Source organism: Colletes latitarsis, chromosome 3, assembly GCF_051014445.1.
Source record: "Colletes latitarsis isolate SP2378_abdomen chromosome 3, iyColLati1, whole genome shotgun sequence".
Taxonomy (NCBI): Eukaryota; Metazoa; Arthropoda; class Insecta; order Hymenoptera; family Colletidae; genus Colletes; species Colletes latitarsis.
The window spans coordinates 31,690,588-31,711,314 of NC_135136.1; the positions used below are offsets into that span (position 1 = coordinate 31,690,588).

At 32.6% G+C, this 20,727-nt stretch overlaps 2 protein-coding genes across 6 annotated transcripts; one reads left to right on the forward strand and one right to left on the reverse strand.

The window, feature by feature from the left end:
• The first annotated feature begins 906 nt into the window (after window positions 1-906).
• LOC143340372 (transmembrane protein 185B) lies at window positions 907-5,407 on the forward strand. 2 transcript variants are annotated; one of them, XR_013079418.1, is made up of 7 exons: window positions 907-1,166; window positions 1,847-2,192; window positions 2,264-2,563; window positions 2,639-2,762; window positions 2,863-3,087; window positions 3,151-3,230; window positions 5,275-5,407. XR_013079418.1 is itself a non-coding variant. In XM_076762237.1 (6 exons), exons 1-5 carry the CDS (start codon window positions 1,129-1,131, stop codon window positions 3,072-3,074), a joined length of 1,020 nt encoding a protein of 339 aa, XP_076618352.1. In that variant the 5' UTR covers window positions 908-1,128; the 3' UTR covers window positions 3,075-3,087; window positions 3,151-4,474. The 2 variants fall into 2 exon arrangements, 1 of the variants encoding a protein (XP_076618352.1); XM_076762237.1 differs by lacking the exon at window positions 5,275-5,407 and having other exon boundaries at window positions 908-1,166; window positions 3,151-4,474.
• A 452-nt stretch (window positions 5,408-5,859) lies between these two features.
• LOC143340374 (F-box/LRR-repeat protein 3) lies at window positions 5,860-19,339 on the reverse strand. Of its 4 annotated transcripts, none has more exons than XM_076762242.1 (6): window positions 19,093-19,339; window positions 18,506-18,702; window positions 11,318-11,507; window positions 10,230-10,449; window positions 9,616-9,861; window positions 5,860-6,315 (listed from the first exon to the last, which is right to left on the reverse strand). In XM_076762242.1, exons 3-6 carry the CDS (start codon window positions 11,505-11,507, stop codon window positions 6,144-6,146), a joined length of 828 nt encoding a protein of 275 aa, XP_076618357.1. In that variant the 5' UTR covers window positions 18,506-18,702; window positions 19,093-19,339; the 3' UTR covers window positions 5,860-6,143. The 4 variants fall into 4 exon arrangements, with proteins under 4 accessions (XP_076618357.1, XP_076618356.1, XP_076618354.1 ...); XM_076762241.1 differs by having other exon boundaries at window positions 18,506-18,905; window positions 18,982-19,339; XM_076762239.1 differs by having other exon boundaries at window positions 18,910-19,339.
• Window positions 19,340-20,727: the final 1,388 nt, after the last annotated feature.

Genomic DNA, 20,727 nt, shown 5'->3' on the forward strand with positions numbered 1-20,727 from the left:
CAATTAGGTCTTTTACTCTGACAATATTTAATCGAGTGAATTTCTTAATTATTGAATGTAGAGACATTGGATAGTAACAGATAAAAGAACACGTGCTTTTGATAAATAAATGATACAAATATTGCAATGAAGTCATAGTTAATCGTTCAGATGACAGCAATTGGATCTTTTATCTTAAGTACACTACTTTTCACTTGCTATGTGTACTTTTGATAAAAGAATAACAAATCGATTATTATTTTTAAGAAGTAACTAATATAAACTTGTAATAAAAATATATGTCATTTTAAAGAGTCGACTATCATGATTCAAATTTTTGAAGATTAAATAAAACCATTCTTACGAATGTATGCGGTGTTTTTACACGAGTTATGTTCACAGAAAGTGTTGATATAATTGATCGAATTGCTTTTATTTTTATAACCTTTGTCGGCACTTTCATAACGTTGCGCCTTAGGGTTAAAGATAAGAATTTTTTAAACTATTAGTTAATAAATAATGTATGTATTATTGTATACTTACACATCAATTCTAAGGAGACTTATGTTTTAAGATTTTTCATATTTACGTTTGTGCATTGTTTCAAGAAACGATGTATATAACATTTCAGTTAGAAAATATGAAACTGTTTTTAATGGAGTACAAATTATTATGACATTAAGTATATTAAAAAAGAATAATTTAATTCTATTTGAGGGGGTACAATAACAAATTTTTTATAGGGTCTACGGAAAGATGAAATTTGAGAAGTAACAAGATAACGATTATATTATTATTCATCAGAAAATTGACCAGTGAATCATACGTATATCATTAACCATTTTGTGTAGTACAATTTGTACGAGCGTTTTTAATAGGTACGAAGTTTTCTATTAACGTTGAGTTACACTGACGTATCGAGTGTCGACAGCTGTTGGCCTTCGGCTGATTTCAGTGCAATTCGAATTTTCGCGTGCTGGACTGTGATTTATTTTTTCCTTTCAACGGAAATGCAGAGCTCACCGAACGTGTGCTTCCGCGACAAATTGTTTAGTAAATGAAACGATTCTCAGTGGGATGCGTGTATACGCGGTGGACATTGCGAAGATTTACGTCAAGTAGTTGGCCTACAAAACATTTCTGATAATCATGAATTTACAAACACTCTTTCAAGACTTCAATCCAAGGTAAAACCTTGCGAGTGGACTGCATGGATTTTCTTTTAAGCTACAAACGAAAAATTAATTACCACAGAATACTGAAATCTCATACTTATAGCAGTGCATAAAATAAAAAAATAAAAATGAAAAATAATAAGCGTTATTTTGTATATACGGAAATTTTTATCATCGAGTGTTCGATTCAGTTTCCCTCACTTAAGTCGGCAACCTGATTTGATTAATGGATAAACCTTTCGATAATTGAATAAACATATCTTGCAATAGTGTAATTCTTGGTTCGAATTATATCTTCTAAACGGATTAGATGTTTATTTTAAACAAATACTCGCCGCTTTGTTCAGCACATTTGTCATTGTTACGAGGTTATTGACCTTTGTCGTAAATGATCATAAGTATTAAATTAGTTTGAATATGTATCTATCAAAGATATATAGTCTACAATTAGTGGAATGATACTGTTTTTCAAAGTTGCGTAATTTAATTAACATTTTAAAATAAGTTGAAGTAAGTCTTTATTGCTCTTTGTTCTTTTCTTTATTGTGATTTTCATACAATATTTAGTTTTCAGTATTTCAAATGGTTATTGATTTAATAGTTTAATACAAATCTAACAATATATAAAATTAAAGCTGCAAATATTTTATGAAATAGTTGTATTACTAATTTTCTTTAAACTTTTATTTCAGCAAATTTCTAGTGCACTCTTGTTTGATGATATTTACATCATTGTTTGCTCTTCGGCTGGATGGTTTTATAGAGTGGAGTTATTGGTCTGTGTTTACCCCAATATGGTTCTGGAAGAGCATGGTAATTTTGGGTGCTACTATTGGGAGTTATGTTTGGTGGAGACATCCGCACGCGAGGCTAGAAGGAGATGCCTATGTACATTACAAGGCAATGTTAATTACTTTGGCATTACATTTGATCCTGTTAATGTTTGAATTGTTAGTATGTGATAAATTAGAATCCGAAAGACACCTTTGGATACTTGTATTTATACCACTTATCTTCATCTCTATAGTGTCGATAGCTGTAAGTAAATTTTAATTATGTGATATGATATGAATTAACTTTTAGAACATATAAATGTTTTATATTTTTAGGTATGTATTTGGGCTGCAAAACACGATCGTTCATTTGAACTTGAATTGTTTTGCGCAGTTAATGTATTACAATTCATTTTCTTGGCATTAAGATTAGATGGTTTTATAACATGGAGTTGGGAAGTAGTATTTGTGCCTCTTTGGGCACTACTATGCTTATCTCTAGTTGCTGTCCTATATGCCATAGTATTTGCTGCTGTTTTATTAAGAACTCCACAAATCAATGCCAGACAAAGGAGAACATCTCTAAATTCAGCATTGGCATACACATTTCTTGTGGTTCCAATTTTAGTGTTCCAAGTAAGAATTGTAATTTTCATTAAATACAGTGATAATTAATAATTATTATTAACAATACGTTCACATTGATTATAGGTGTTACTAGCAAACAAATTGGATGGAGATATTTCACTAAATTATACTACGGTAGCAATGCCGCTTTTAATATCTCATATAACACTTATTTTTATGTCTTTTGATGCAAAAGGTGGAAACAGATGTAAGAAAAAATTATTTAATTTCATAAAAAACCAATTTTTTGTAATAATAACAGTATCATATGTTAAGTATTGTTAATTCAACTTTGTTGTTAATTTTAGGGTGGTTTGGTATTAGGAAGGATTTTTGCCACTTTCTGTTAGGATTATGTCCACTACTTCAAGAATATGGTAATATTTCATACCAACCGAGAAGCGATCAGGATCAACCACCATCTGAACCAATGGTTTCGGAAAAAAATGAAAAACACGTTAAAAAAATTGACCTAACAAAGCCTGTTGTACCCATAATTTCAATCGATATGCCTGATTGACTGTTTTATTTAGGTATGTATAGGAAATTATAATTGAAATTTGTAAAAAGATAAAAAATATAATTCTCTATTGTAGGATCAATTCGGATATTTGAAATATTTTGATTGATATGACTGGGTAGTACCAAGAGCCATATTTTAATAAGTAACAAACAGGTGCGTATATAATAGCAAAATCTATTATAAAAAGGAAACTATTATTTTCAGTACGAAATGTCGTAATGGAAATCTTGTTATTGTTAAACTTATTGTGCGCCAAGGCAATCATAATAATTATATTATCCATTTTGTTCCTGGGGCTTAAAATTTTTACAATTTCTCTGTTTATCAAAGATGTTGATACAGAAAATTGTGAAACTTTTTTAAAATCAATTTCATAAATGAAAAGATATAAGACAATTAAATTTTAAATGCATCTAAACAAATGGCCCCTTGAGCAAATTTAGCAGTCGAAATGCTCAAAAAAATATTATGTTTCTTAAAGCTGCATTAATTTTCTGTGTATTTAAACACTTCAGTCAGCACTGTACAACTGGCGGCCCATTAGCCATGCTTGGCTATTACGTTTATTCTATTTCCTTCATTCGTAACGTTATAACTCATCTTGGAAGCTTTCCCCATCCCCACTTTCTTCTAAAGTGATGGCGGGGCAGTCCTCGATCAGTCGTAATCGAAATAACATTCGATTCGTATATCGATCGTACTTTGTTTTTATCGATACATATAAAACGGAATGGAGCATAGCATGGAGAGCGGGCTAGTGATGGGGATGTCAGAGATATGTACCACAATTATGCTACGTGGCTACTGAACCTGTCTGATGTTGTGCAGCCCTGATTTAAGTTATGCGTAGAGTAAGTAACCAAACCCGTCCATTTGTTTGATTGCTCCTTTTTAATGATACATATAAGGTAATTGCTGACCTATTTTGTTATGCCTGTTAATAGTAAACTTGCATACTGGTAGCATTAATATTACTTTGCCAAAAGTAGTGGTTATAGAGGATGGTGAACATGCCTAAGCTGGTGCTAAAAGTCAATGATACTTTAGACATGTTTTATATGTAGCTGTGAACTATGTTTAAAGTTTGTTTTAAACCTCGGTACAATGTGATCTGTATAGAGCTGAACTTGATTTATGTTGACTTATATTTTAAATTGATTTTCCTGCAACACATTATGAATCTAGTTGAAGCTTGTTAAGGAAAATCTTGAATGTAAATAGTACTCCACGTTTTAGCGTCAAGTAGCATTGTACAGATCACACTTGAGAGATATATAATATGTATAGTTAAGTCTCGATTAATGCGTGATTATCTAATCTTCAATTAACGCAAAAAGCTATAGGCACTAAATTATTTGTGCGTAAAAGTTGTATATACACATTGAGGATGAAAAATATACGATACGTTAATACTGTGAATAAATAATTATATATTGCATTCGTATTCGGTCTAAACATTTTTTTTATTTCTTATATTACTTATAAAAACAAACTCCAGTATTGAACGAGACTTAACTGTATTGCTCATTTAGTACATTTAAAAGAATCACTGCAATTAATAAGCGAAGAGATTGTTAACAGAGGGACGATAATAAAATTACAAATTACATTATATTTTTACGTTCGTGAAAATGTTTTATGTGCTTCTGAGCCCTTTTAAAAATAATTTGTACTTTAATAGGAAAATTTACGTCTGTGTTTGTAACAAGTATATTGATAACACAGATAATTAAGAACAAAAGCCATATATTTACATTAAAATAATTTTTCTACGTGTTCCTAAGATTTTTGCAATATTTTTCATTAAAATATTCATATTGATATTAATAAAGAGATAGTCATTTTGATGAGTGTGTCAAACGTGTTCGAAGGGCTCTGTTACTTTAAGTGTGAACTTACGTTCTTTTATACGTTTACAGTTGCTTAAAAATGCCAATGAGTACTTAGAACATTTCCTAATTAATAACATGACAAGTATACGTCGTTGTTACATACCAAATAATTTAAATTTTATTGTATTTTTTAAAAATTGCTGTTTTTTTTAACAAGGAAATATTACCATGTTCATATGAATACAACAACATTTGTTCGTTACGTTATGCGTTATAACAGTAGAACTTTTATGAAAAATGATACAGTTTTTTGTATACATTAAAATTGTTTGTTGTAAACGGAGCGTGAATTTTTCAAATGTTAGGTTTTTAATCGGCCTTAATGAGACAAGAGATCGGATATATCGGCTGGGATACAAGACTGAGCGCTTCGCATCTTTAGAATAGCATCGGCAAGATGTAAAAACGAAATAATCGCGTAAATTTAAACAAAAAATTAAGTAATAAGAACATTAATTGTTAACGTTATTAGATATCGTAATACTAAGTATACCCAATCATTTGTGTTATAATGTAGAAATAATGTACATAGTCTGTTGTATTACAATAACATTATAGACTATAATAATTATTGTATATTATACATATCTACCATGAGCGACAGTTTAAATAAGTAGTGGTATTATTTTATTTTATATACACCACACGCAAAAGGTACCATTATAATCTAATAAAGTTTATATTTTTTGGTATTAACAGACACGAGCAATTTTTATAATACGTGACTTTTTTCATTCTTTTTCTTGGAGTCTCGTCCAATGTATAAAATACTTTGGGTTACGCAGACGTTAACATAAGAGTACAAATTCACAAAAAGGAATTACATTTTTGTGTATTTTTTTTTTTTTCGTAATAATTGTTAATCCATTGTCAACAGTGAGTCGTAGGAAGAATACGGAAAGATTCATCTGAAACAATGTACACTAACGTTTCTGGTCTATTGGTGGTTTTTGTAAATAGCAGTCCTAAAAATATCGGAAACCTGCAGTTTTTATACAATATCTACGCTACAATTCGAAATTATACAATCACTTACATAATTAATTCATGTAAAAAATAGAAAAGGTATGTCCGTAAAGTCTAATTATCACATTTTCAGTAAATGTGCAAGCTATTGTCGGCCATTGGTGTATTCGCATCATATATGTATATTGATTCGATTACAGTTAAGCTTTTAGCACAACGGGATGTATTCAGGTACCCATGTACGACCAAGGAGCAACGAAATCTTCCTCGATACTTTTGTGACGTCGAGCCCGGAATCTTCTATCAGTGACGTTTCCCAAACGTACAGTATTCTTAAGTGTTTCGCACAGACTGTGACAAATTCCAACAATCCTGAGCAACTAAGTGTAACAAGACAAAAATATTATTAACATTACAGGTCTTATCGACTTGTTTTACAGTTAAATTCACGGATTTAATCAATCAAAGACGTAAGCATAAAAAAATAATCGATACTTCATAGATACTTATAACAAAGAATGGATACTTGTTCGATATTCATTTGATGCCTGGGCAAAAGAATACGTATATCGATATCTACTCGATACTTAATAGGCACCTTGGTTCCTACGTAACGGCGTATGTTTCATTCTTATACAGGGAGATTTTAGAGGCCAAAATAAAACGAAAATCAAGAATATCAATTTCTTTACTGAGGCTTTGTTAAAAAATTATTAAAAAATTAAATTAAAAAATTTCCAATCGTTCTGGAAAAATTATCTTCGGTTGCGGGGGTCAATTACATTCATTTTTAGTCATTGGACATACCCTCGAAATCCTAACCACTTTCGAGAAAAAAATTCGAGTAGGTATGAAATTTTTCGACAAAATTAAAACATTTCAAATCGTTTTAAAAAAATTATTTTTAGATGCAGGGGTCAATTACAATCATTTCTGGTCATTACACATACCCCCGAAATCCTACGCATTTTCGAAAAAAAAATTCCTTACCGAAAACATAATTTCTGGCCAGAAATGTCAGCCCAAAATTTCATGCGAATCTTTAAAACGTCATAACTCCTGAACGGATTGGACGATTTTAATGTTTAAAAAAGCAAACAACGCGTATTTTAATGGAGAATATGTAGAAATTACAAAAATATTCGAAAAGTTGTTCCTTGACCCCTGAAAATGAGAAAAACCGCAAAATTAAGGTCCAATTTTCAAACAGCTATAACTCCTACAATAGTGAAGATATTGCAATGAAACTTTTTTTTGAAGTAGAGCCCATGAGTACCTACAAAAAAGTATTAAACAACTTTTCTATACGACGTCAAACAAAATTACTAAAAATCGAAAACGAATTTTTAAGAAAAATCGACAGGGGGTAGGTGCCTAAATTTTTCGGCGAAAAAAAAAAATTTCAAATCGTTCTAAAAAAATTATTTTCGGTTGCAGGGGTTAATTACAATCATTTTTGATCATTAGACATACCTTCGAAATCCTAACCACTTTCGAGAAAAAAATTCGAGTAGGTGTGAAATTTTTCGACAAAATTAAAACATTTGAAATCGTTTTAAAAAAATTATTTTTAGATGCAGGGGTCAATTACAATCATTTTTGGTCAAGAGACATACCCTCAAAATCCTACCCACTTTCGAGAAAAAAATTCGACTAGGTGCAGAAATGAAAAATGAAAAACGAACAACCCCATGATTTCTTCGGTATTTTTGCCACGAATTATAAATATCTGTTCCAACAAAGAAATTTAAAGTTATTTTCAAGATTGCTGTTGTTTACTGATTGCCAACTAATTAACTTGCAACACTTCTTTTCATTTGTCATAGGTATGATACATGTATACAGGGTGTTCGGCCAACCGTGGGAAAAATTTTAATGTGGGATTCAAAAAGCCAAAATAAGACGAAAATCAAGAATACCAATTTGTTAATTGAGGCTTCGTTAAAAAGTTATTAACGTTTGAAGTTGCGCCTGTAGATAGGCAACCCGCGTACAGCTGTGTGCGCGCGATAGTGGTTCTCACTCAGCATGACAAACTCTACTTAGTGACGTATCGACAGCTTTACAGTTTTCTGAGTGAGAATCACTATCACGCGTACGCAGCTGTTCGCAGATTGCCGTTCTACAGGCGGAACTTTAAACGTTAATAACTTTTTAACGAAGCCTCAATCAACAAATTAGTATTCTTGATTTTCTTCTTATTTTGGTCTCTAGAATCTCCCATTAAAATTTTTCCCAGGGGTAGTCGAACAATCTGTATATGCATGTATCGGTGAAATATATTCTTATTCTTATAAAAATTCATTTGTTTTAACTGTCGCAATGAAGAATCACGATTTGCACCAGTCAAAACAAACGAATTCTTCAAAGGGCACACAAACTTTAACATTGTTCATAACGGCGTTTAAAGGTGAAATCTAATGTATTAAATTAATATTGCAATTTTCTTTAAATATCAAACAGGTATCGATTCTTTCTGATACTCGCGTCTTTGATACATTGATACATATCGATACTGAATCGAAATTTACAAACTGATATTAATAGAATTGATACCGGTATCGGTTTTAACACTAATTATAATTGTTTTCAGTCTTTGCTATTTATTGGATGTTGCGTTAAATAGTTTGATAGCTGTCATTTAATCGTTTGCAATCGGACATTCATAAAAAAGGGGTATTATATTACTTCTGTAAAAACAGAACTACAGTAAACGTTGGATATATGCCCAAACTGATCTACAGCATAAATGGCCAGTGTTCATCCCCACTACTGACGGAAGACTGCCCTTCACACGCTACAAAGCGTGTAATTGAGAAGGACCTCCTTCACTTGCTGTCCTTTTCAATGTTCGTCAGTCGACTCGGGCTGTTTTTATAATTAAAATTGATCCATCTACTGCAGGGTTGAGGAACTTGTACTCCGCCGACGCTTTTTGCTCCACTCTTCAGTTGGTCTATCCCTCCACCCCGGTATGGGAAATTCCCGCTAGTGATCTAATGTTCTCCGTCTTTAGTTAATTTCACTCTGATGGCAAACCCATTGGAAATGGTGTATACAGAGTGGTTCACCTAAATGTCTCCTCTAATTGTGGCGGTACAAAAAAAGGTCATGTAATGTACATATCTCAACGTATTCTTACATCAGTTACACGATGCAATGGAAAAAATTATACAATTATGCACAAAAGAACATCGATAACCTTGTAAACTTCGATGAAAAATTACCTTGGAAAAAAAATATTTTTTGTACCCCCTCCCCACAATTAGAAAAGATATTTAGGTGGGCCACCCTGTGTACGCGTGGAAGTCAACTGGGTATGATGAGAATTGCTCAACGAAACAGACAAGTCGAGGAAAGAGTCCCTCGTGCAGCTCATGAGCCGCAAGTTTTTTAGTTCTGATCAATTCCATAAACGCATGACTTGGGGTCCCAATTCGGGCATACATCCAACTTTTACTGTACAATGATGCCTTGGAAATTGGCTGATTGGTATCCCCATCAGTTCTTAGGACTAGGTTCCCGCTTGTCACGGCGGCTAAGTATCTTTAGGTTTTTAAATCTACTGTATTACCGATGTGCTGTGTTATCTACTCTAGATCCCTTCCAGTTTGGCCAGTTTCGGTCCCGAATGTCGGTCAATATCCAAGGCAACAGTGTAATAATGTTGTTATACGTACGTGATTTCACAATCGCCCAATCCAACGGCGCTTAAGAGTGGACAACCTTGGGCGACAGAAAGCAGTGCACGATCAAGTATTTCGGGACCATAAGCAGCAATCACTAGTTCGACCAACCGGGGGCACAGGCAACCGATACGTAACATAGTTGCTTCCGATGGTGCTTCTCCAAAGTACAAATGTGTTATAGGAACGTATGGAGCGAAAAGCGGACTCTGATCGTCTTCGTTCGTTATGTAAGATAATCTAATTTGTTACATAAACAAACCAATATGTTATTTTTATGAATTAAAATTGAACGTCATAGGACTCGTTCAATGTATTGTTTTAAAAATGAGACGTTTAAAGAACCTCGAGAAAAGAAAGATATTCACATTATGTACTTAATTTTAATCCTTTGCGATCGGTTGTCTGCATATTGTAGACAACATATTTTATATATTATAGTTTTAGACAAACATTCAAAAATTCTTTAGAAACGTCGCCATAGATGAAAAAAAAATTAATTTCTTTAATACATATATAACGGTAAATTAAATTAAAATAATTAGTTTTCTGTGCTTCCGTAACGTTCGTGCTTCAAAATCTTGGCAAGTTTAATAAAATGCACTCACAGCACTAGGTTTATGTTTGGTAAATGATTTGAAAACGTAAACCACGCTGTATCGCTGACACGTGGAAAAGGCTTTGTCTCCGGATGCACTTCCAATCTCAGGGTACCTAGTTGTATTTCTTTTTCAGAGCTCAAAGCTAATAGTAATTCGTCGCTGAGCAATGAATACGACAAAGATAGCTCCCGAAGGTACCGGCAATAATTAGCTAACGCTTGGATCCCTGTAAGACGATTAAACAATAAAATAACACTTTAAAACAGATTAATACAAAATTAATATTTAGTAATTTTTAGTAAAACTTTTAACGTCCATTATCCTTAATATTATTTAATTTATGAAGATAGAAATTAAAATGCAAAATCACTTTTGAAAATAACTTTTTTGTAGTAGAAATACCAAAAGTGCTAAGAAAAGATAAACAAAATTTGTTAAATGTTTACTTTAGTGGTTCTGCCCTAAATCTGTATACTTGTTTTTACAAAAAAGACTTAAAATTTAAAAAACTATAGTGTCACAGTCGTCCTGATCACTAAACCGATATGAACAGAAAATGATCGACGGCCCCTTACAGATGCAACGCGCCTACACCAACAATTTTTGCAAATATTTGAAAAACTGAAGTCGAGCGACAATTATTGTCCACATAAAAGTTGTTCACAATCTCATCCTCTATAACATACTCAAAAATCATCGGGATCGACGTATACTACACTTTCTTAAAATTTTAAATCTGTTTTGTAAAAAAAAATACTAATACGCGTTACTTCTTCAACCTCTCCTCATCTATATTTCTTATAAAATATACAGATTTAGGACAAAGCTATTGAAGTAAACATTTACCCAAAATTTTATTCGAACAATAGACGTCGAGTAAAATTAACGCATATAATTTAATTTGCGACGTTTATTGATTATTAATTATTCATTGTAAAATATTTAATTCAATAATTTAAAGTTTAGTTGTTATTCAACGAGGAAGCATTACTGTGATTGTAAATTTCACGAAGAAACATTTGAAAATGAAGAGTTTAAAGAAAGAAATTGAAATCAATATTGAGCCAGTTTATAATTAACAAGAAATTTTGCACCTTCTGGTAATAATCGAGGGAATCCTTTAATTCGAAGGAGTTGCAACGTTTTCGAAGCATCCTCGTCCTTCCCAGAACGATCCTTCTTTTGCGCGATCGAATCTTCGTTTGATATCTTCATGATAGTCTTAAACTTATCATTGTCGATCTCCAAGAAAGTAGATTTTGCAGTGCTCATTAGTGCCAGCATCTAATATAAAAAAAAAAATCGAACAACGTTAAGCAACAGCGTAGGTCATATGTTTAACAAATAATTCTTGTGGCTCTAAACCTCGTACGTTCAAAACTAGATCAATCAACTATAAAATTAGAAGTGTGCTAACGATAACTTACAAATTCTGAAAGTAATGCCAATTAATTTATCACATTTTGGAAAATAACATTTTCTATCTCACGCCAGAAATTTAGTTCCACAATTAGAACGTTTACAATTGAATTCTAAACTTTGTTATAGCGCTCGTAAGACTTCAAAAACCACAGTTATTTCGATTTTGTATCCGAAGCTTTAGTATGTTTTGTCCTCCCAAATATTACAATTTATTTATCATTATAATTAAGAACCGACTCTAAAGTATCTCTGAAAGTAATGTTTGTGACAACATTAGTTTCGTTTTCTTCCACCGAAAGTTTAGATTCCCAGTTACAATATTATTATATATCACTGTTCAATTCTAGAATATATTTTTCATCATAATTATATTCATTAATACATGGTAATTGTTTAGAATTCAATATTCCACGACGCGTCACAAACTTATCTTGCGTGTCTAGTTTAGTTAGATGCGTGGGATTAAAGCACTTTTTAACAATTTATAATAATCGTTACTTTATTTGTAATACAACAACAAAGGTATCAATATTAATGTCAGATAAATTTCCTCGAATTTAATCTTTATTAAATAATAAGTTAATAGAAGTTGACATTAATTAAAACAATATTACATATCGACGAAAGCTTGTCTTATTTTCTTTGGTATTATATTCAACCATTTAGACGCAATCGTATTAATAGACATACACCCTAATGCACGTGTACATAATATGTAAATTAAATTAAATTTAAAATGTGTTTTTTCTTTAAAAAGAAATGTTTCCAAACTCGATTACAATGTTTCTCTTCGTCCGTAGGTCGTAAAGTAAAGAGAAAGCACGTTACTCGTATTTACCGAATTTACGTTTGGAATCAGGCAGATCATACTGGAGCAGCCATGTGACAGTTCTCAGCCAGAGTTCCGAAGGGTTAACGACACAAACCTTAGCTGAATCTTCAAGGCGTCGAGAACATGTACTGATCAGGCAGCTTCGGTGAGCTATGCGCGACTACCTCCTCGAGTACCAAACTATACTGAGCGAACGGGCGCAAACGCTGTTTAGGAAGGTACTGCGTCCAGCTCATAGCTCAGATCGCCGCTACGGCCTTCGCGAAGGAGGTGTAGAGAAAAAGCGAAAGGACGATTGGAAAGGTACGCAATAATTGTGCAACCGGTAACATTGATCGGATTGGGTGCACGGGAACCAAGCAGTGGATACCCGGCGACTAGGGCATGCACGTGCTAGGTATGCGCCGGTGCACAGCGTACCTTTAAAGGGGAGTGTGTAACGTGACGAACGCGAAAATGCTAGAAACAGTGTCTCTCAAATAGGAGTCCAATGAAACTATTAATATCTTTAATATCGGGGTTTCCAATAAGAACGACAGAACTTTGAATTAAAATAAAATGAAAACCGCAAAAGGCAACCTCATTGTTTTATCTCTAATGGGAGCAGTAGTTTCAGCAGAAGCGTGGCATGTGACACCATCTTGTTGCAACCACATCTCACAAGAAGAGGGCAAAGGCCTTAGGGTTACCAACTTTGTTGAAACTTTGCACACTTTGCATATTAATGATTAAAGTTTCATTATTATATAAAAATATAATTTTAATGTATCAAGCGTCAATTACCATCATGGCGCGTGATGGCAAAGTAAGAGACTTCTACCCAGTAGGTTCAAGTTCGATACGCGATAATGGCATAAGTTTTTTCTCTTAATATAAATAAATTTGAATAATGAAATTCACACATAAAAATGCTGATTAACTTTTAAGTGAAGTGTTTGTATTTATACAAATTTGGTATTGATAATCGGGTGAAATTCTCCATCCACAGTAGTTGAAAACAAAGGAAGCATTTAGGAACTGTTTACTTCGCAAATGAAGAAAAATTTATGTTATAAATAAGGATATTCTATTTAAAAAATAATTAATGTTTCTATGTGTAAATTTATCTATATTAAGAGGAAAAAATTATGTAGTTATCGGAAATCGAACTTGGATTTTGTAGGTAGAAGTCTCATACTTTATTATCGCACCATGGCGGTAATTGATAGTTTGTAGATTAAAATTATATTTGTAGATAATAATGAAATTTTAATCATAATAAGTAGTTTCTTCTAATTCTTGTGACCAAAATTCCACAAAAGAATTTTATTAATTTCAACGCGTTGAACAACTGTATATTTCTTCATGTTCTATGGCTCTTATTAGAAAACCCTATTTCGATATAATAGTAATTTTTTAACTGTTAACTTTATTGTTGTAAAGAAACGCAACGGTTATAAAATGAGATGTGTTTATTGAAATTTTTATTACACTCATTTTTGCATAAACAGAGGATTTTTACTCTATTATTACGTGGAAAAACAGTAAATAGATTTTATGCATACACAATTGAGATATAAAGAAATAAATCTATGTGTACTCTAGCATCCGAATATTTCCACTATTCACTGTATGTACTAGAGCACTAGACTGATCAAAGATACAAAAGTATACAGATAGGACAAATTTAGTGTATATAAAATTTTAATAAGAATAATTTAGAAAATATATTACTCTTAACATTAAATTCTGAACATTGAACGTACACTGTTGCTCATAAGTATTAGGATTCCTGGTCCAAACGTGGTCAATGTTTGGAGTATTGTAACTTAATGAAAAGAAGTCTTACAATGATCTTCCTGGGATCATTTTAAAGGCGAAACTCTCTATTGTATTAAACTGTTAAATAATTTATTTAATAAAAATAATTTATTTACAGTTTGAAAGCACAATAAAGTACAAAAATATATGGGTATTTACGTATTTACATACATAGTGCTAACACACGAGAATGTCACATACAAAAGTTCTTGCCGCGCAACTGGACACAGCCTTCAATTATCCTTTTTAAATTAATTAAATCTCAGTTAGTTTTACAGCTTTCTTTATGAAACTTTCAAATATTTCCACATACCAATGGTATTGCCTCAGCATTGCAGACAAAATAAACGTCTGATAAAAAAAATCTGTTAACCAGTGTACTTCGTAGCGTACTTCGCTATTGCTGAGTCACAATAATAGTTGGTACCATCAATCGACAAAATTAAATTATTAAAAAACTTTAAGCGCGTCATAAATGTTTTAATTACTAGATTTATGAAAATATTATTTTATTTAGATAATTAATTTCTCGGTACATTGGAAAGTATGTTGACGTATTCGTGTCTATTAATTTTCTTTTGAAAGTTGACGGATCCCAGTCTGAGAAACGCTGAGTAAAAGGATTGCCGGGTACAGAAACCGGTCACGAACTGAACAAGCGTTTCCGAAGCTCAATAGGCTATTCACGTGTTTACATTTAGCGGTCACGTGGATTCCAACGGGAAAACAAAATTGCGGTTTTTTAAACATTCCTCCAAAATTTGATTCAAGTTTATAAATGTCTCCGTAAAAAGAAATCTAGAAGATTCAATTTTTATTATATTATTTAGGAGAAATGATTAAATTATAAAATAATTTCAAGTTAAAATTTTGAAACGTGTTTTTTGTCATCTGTGGTAGAAATAGTGTCAAAGATCGAAAATCGTTTGGTCGAAAAGATTTAAAAAATCGATATATATTGTGTAACATAATGGTAATCCGTAGCAACCATATATCGTTTGAAAGCAATGACTTTATACTACTTTTTGACGCAAATCTTTCATTAAGATACTTTTAACTATTCAAAATTAATTGTTTTGATTTTCCTTGCATGACAGTTTAAATAAGAACATCATCTTGTATGAAATCTTTTACAAAGAATGGTTTATCTTGGAATATTCTACAAAATTATAGTTACTGTGCACTACTTTCTAACTTTCGTATTATGTAAGCGTTCTATAAATCCGTAGATAACGCAATAAGTGTGCCACATAATTTTGCATAAGTCACGAGAATATAATAATTGTATTAAAAAATACATCATGGTTACGAGAAAGATGTTTCATTATAAAAATTGATTCTAATGAATGATAATAAATATAACACGTTTAAACTTGAAATAACATTATTTAAAGTTGCCTTCGAGAAATTACTTTCAAACATGGAGTCCGAAGAGTCCAACTTTGATAAAGTTTCGTTTCTAAATGTTCCGTAGCGATCATTTTAGCATGTTAATCTTTTTTTTTTAAGTATAACAAAATATATTAATTTACATAATTACGTACGACACGAACGATAAATATACACTCAATTGTTTAATATTTCATACGATTAATATAACGTCTGTAATTTATAAAAGGAGGTCATGGACTTGCGAAGCCCGTTGCCGGTTCCCAATAGACCATTCACGTGTTTTCCGTTGCAACTCACGTGTATCACGAAGAGAAAGGAAACTGATATAAATTACTAATTAATTAAACATTACACCGTCCAACGCTCCGTAAATTCCACATCTACCGAACTTTCAACGTTTCGCTTATCGTTGGTTTTATAGCGTAAAAACCGATGAATTAGAAACTTTCCTTGAACGGTGTAGTGTTGTATAATTAGACTTCCATTAAATATTGATAACTAAAGTCTCTAATTATTATGAATATGGTAAAGAACATATTACGACTGAAATTATACACTTATCCGTCTTTGTTTTTCCGTTTTATGTTATCTCTTTACTTTCTGCAGATACAATTCTAAGAAAAGAATTACTCTTTTAACATACTTTTATTCAACTTTACTCGGTGTAAATATTAAATTCTTGCGATTAATTTCTCAAGTACTTCTAATCTACACGATACAGTACTACAGAAAACTTGGGTCAATATTAATCTGCAAATATTTTACAAATTTTTATACATTATAATATTTTTATATCTTCCAAGGAAAAGGCCATCATCAGATTCCTAGAGCATACCAGAGCCTACTGGGAAAAATACAACAATTCTCGCCCTTAGATTCAATGTTTCCGGTGCCAAAACCACCAATCAACGAAATGTTACAAATCACCTTTAACAAAGACACAAACTATAAATTATCTTCAACAAGCCTTTTTAAAAGCTGTTGAGTTTATCAATGGCGAATCTCCCGAACAATATCCTACTCTGGAATGTCAGGAGCATCAGAAACAAAGTTCTAGAACTCCAAATTTTTCTTGAACATCATTAAATTCAAATAGCTCTAATATCCGAAACCTGACTCAACTCCATAGATACAATGAAATTCAACAGAGACAACATCATCAAAACGTAGTGTTGCCATCTTTATCCACCAATCCATCACATACGACTACCTTCCCCAGCCATTCCTGGACAATATCTACGGAATTTTCATACAGATCTCCATCAACACACAACTCATCATAGGCTCTGCTCATACTAAAACGTTTATCATAAGACACTCAATACCCACATGATCAATAATAATTACCATACCATCGATAGTAACACCTACACACACCACCATCTTCACGCTCAACCCTCTACCATAAACATTTTCCTCACAAACTCACCATACTACATCAAATACCAATCACCTCTCAGTTATCCTGCAACACAGCAACAGAAACACTTTACCCAACACCAACTGGCGTCAATTCCACACCTATGCGACGAATACACCATCAATCCTCATTTATGTAAACACAATATCTAAAATCAACTGTGAAATCAATAGATTTAAAAAATCCATTAACACAAACTTCAACAGAGCAACCTCTAAAACCCACATATATGCCGAAACTATCAACAACTATGTTGTATAAAACACTGTCTAGTTTATTCGTCTATCTACGCGCGATCTTCTTGGTTCGCTTCAAGTGCAATAATTCCAAAACTGCTTTCGATTTTTACATGAGACCTGCCGCAAATCAATGTTCAGACCTTGAGCTATTTTTTAAAGCAAAAAAAGAATTTTTCCTCTTATGTAACCCCTGAAGATGATTTCCTACGTTGTGATTTTTATGCCCAAATTTTGTTGGAAGAGCGTAGATCTTAATTATAAAATTTTACTTCCAGATATTTAATGGTTTCCGAAATTTTCGCAAAAAACTTTCGCTCTACACAATTGAATTCTGTTTATACGTATGCATCTTTAACAGTGTCGCAAGACACAAACTTTGCTAACACGACTGTTTTCTCTGTAGTAGTATCGTCGTTGCTATTTGAATAGCCCATGACGCATATCGAACCTGAGTTTCTGTATAGAGTGTTCGAACGAAACTGACATATTTTTTCAAGTTGCATTACATTTCAATTTTAGTGATCAAAAATGATTAAATTATACTACCAGAGTCACTCTACCTATAGTAATGTTGAATAACAACACCTCGGTTTTCGATCTCTGGATAAATATAAGGTATCTCGTAGAAAATGGGTTTTTATGTAAAATTTTAATTTCATTGCCAGAAAATGTTTACAATATAATATTCCAATCCAAACTAAAATCTAACTTAATATCTCGGAAACTATTAAATTCCTGAAGCTAAAACTTTATATTTGAGATTGATATCTCCCCACCTCCTTTAAATCTTACGTCAATCGGTCACTGGAGCTTCTCGAAAGTACAGCCGAATAAATAATATCTATTTACTTTTTTAATTTTATAAAGTGAGAATAATTTAAAATACTGCTATTCCAAATTACTTTTAGATAGAAATTTGTCTCTCATTATTACTGAGAGTTTAAAATATAAAAGTTTATTGATTTCCCTACGATGTTATGCAATTTTATTCGTTTCTACTCTATATCGTAATTTGTTATTCGTCTTAGACAAATTAGTATCCGAAATATGCTGCGCTCTTGTAAAATACTTCTTTTTCCGTGTTAGATACGCGATTGCCTCGTTGCAACACACATAGCACAGACAAAATTATTATAGCGTTCGAACACTAATTGAAGCAAGCGTAAAGTAAAATTACCTATTATCCTGGTTGAGACTGAATTTTACGTCCCTCCAGAACGGTGAACGTCGAGTAATCGTGAATCAGGCGATACGAGGAAACACGATGGTCGAAAGCCTTCTGCGGAGAAGAATCGTGTTCTTTGGAAGCGAAACCCATTTACTTCCGCGACGACTTGTCTCCAAGCATTAGGTTCGAGATCCGTCAAGCTGCACCTGAAACAAACACGCAGATGTTAATACGCTACGATCGATAATCATTTATTATCAAACATTTCTCAAAGTATCAACGATCATTTGCGTTACAACTTTCCTTATCGCGGAGGAGCGTTATGCAGCAAACCCTGCAACGTATTCGTTGAACTTTGACATCGTTATCTCGCCTTAAATCGCTGAATCGATGTTCAAAAATTGATCACCTACCGAAAGAAAAGAGTATTTCGTTTTACAGCGCGCCAAATGAACCAAAGTGACACCTTTTACTTAAACACACACAGATACTTTGACTTGTTATTTTTAAACAAATTTTTCCCGGTCGTTACGCGCGGTTACACCTCCCCTAAGAAATGTACGGAAAGATTTGCGGTGTTCCAATATTTTCGCTACCGCTTTCCGCAAACCGGTCTCCATCTAGCACTGGGGCTCGTCGTTCCTCGGCCGCTTACGACGCTGCTGTACGCTATCGACGCCTAATGCACGTGTTCCGGAGCTCACGTGTCCGCGTCTATCGGTACCTGTATGCGTTCTGTTGGTATTCACGTACACTATCGTACACGTGTATCGTTCAAGCGACATGCGTCATCGCTGCTACGCGCCATTTTCTCCACTTTCCCATCTACGGAAAATATCGAGCCTCGAACTTTTCAAGAATCGGTACTCGATAGGAATGATACATCAAGGGGTAAGACCACTGTAAAAACCCGAAATAAAGTGTTTTTTTTTGGATGGATGGAAAAGTAAGAGGATAATAATATTCAAGAATGTTATTGACCATGTCGTTAAGTATTAAAAAAAAAATATTTATTAAAAAATAGTGCAAAATGACGACGCTGGAGCCATTCGTAGGAAGCGTGTTTTGAATTTGAGGCACTCTGACTTTGTATCTGGAAAAAAACAAAAAATTTTCTCTTAATCTACATGAGTATAGCTAGAGAAATACGCGGGAGAATTTCGATAAGTTAATTTTAACATTATTTATTGACAAATGATTGAATATTATTATCCTCTTACTTTTCCATCCATCCAAAAAAAAAGACGCTTTATTTTAGGTTTTTACAGTGGTCTTACCCCTTAACACGTTGACTGCCAGTCCAAAATCCTAAAATTGTTTACAAGACCAAAACTTTGATTTTAGTCAATTGTAAACTACACAATTTAAAAGTTGTCCTAGTAGTTATTTTCGTAACTTCATTAAAATTTATGAAGCCTAAAATTTATTTTCTTTTCAACATTCTTCATTTCAACTTGAGAATTAATAGTTTTAGTTTCACGAAGGAGGTATTCCACTGTGATATGCGAATTCTTTTTACTATTTTTTTGGAGTTTTTTTTGCAAAAAATTACACAATTTTTCGAAATTAGAATTTAAGAGTATATTTATACGTGTTTTGTAAGGACTAAAATTTTGTTCATCCACAAAAAATCAAAATGTCGGTGTTACGTGCCCCTCGTCTGTAATCGTCCTATTCATCTGCTATAGCTGCAACATCTATTACAAATATTGCATTACATTAATATGTAATACGACTCTACTTACTGTCTATCTCGATTTACCTTATGTTTTTATTTTCTTTACACCCATTTATTTTATTCTATGTATTATGAATCTGTATTAAAATCCCCCAATTCGTTTAGGAGTTATGACATTTTAAAGATATGCATGTTTCAGGGAACCATTTCTAGCCTCACATTAGATTTTTGGTAAGGAATTTTTTTCTCAAAAGTGCGTAGAATTTCGGGGTTATGTCCATTTACCAAAAGAGACTGTAATCGACCTCTACAACTGAAAATAATTTTTTTAGAACGATTTGAAAATTTTTTTTTTCGCCGAAAAATTTAGGCACCTACCACCTGTCGATTTTTCTTAAAAATTCGTTTTCGATTTTTAGTAATTTTGTTTGACGTCGTATAGAAAAGTTGTCTAATACTTTTTTGTAGGTACTCATAGGCTCTACTTCAAAAAAAAGTTTCATTGAAATATATTCACTATTGTAGGAGTTATGGCTGTTTGAAAATTAGACAA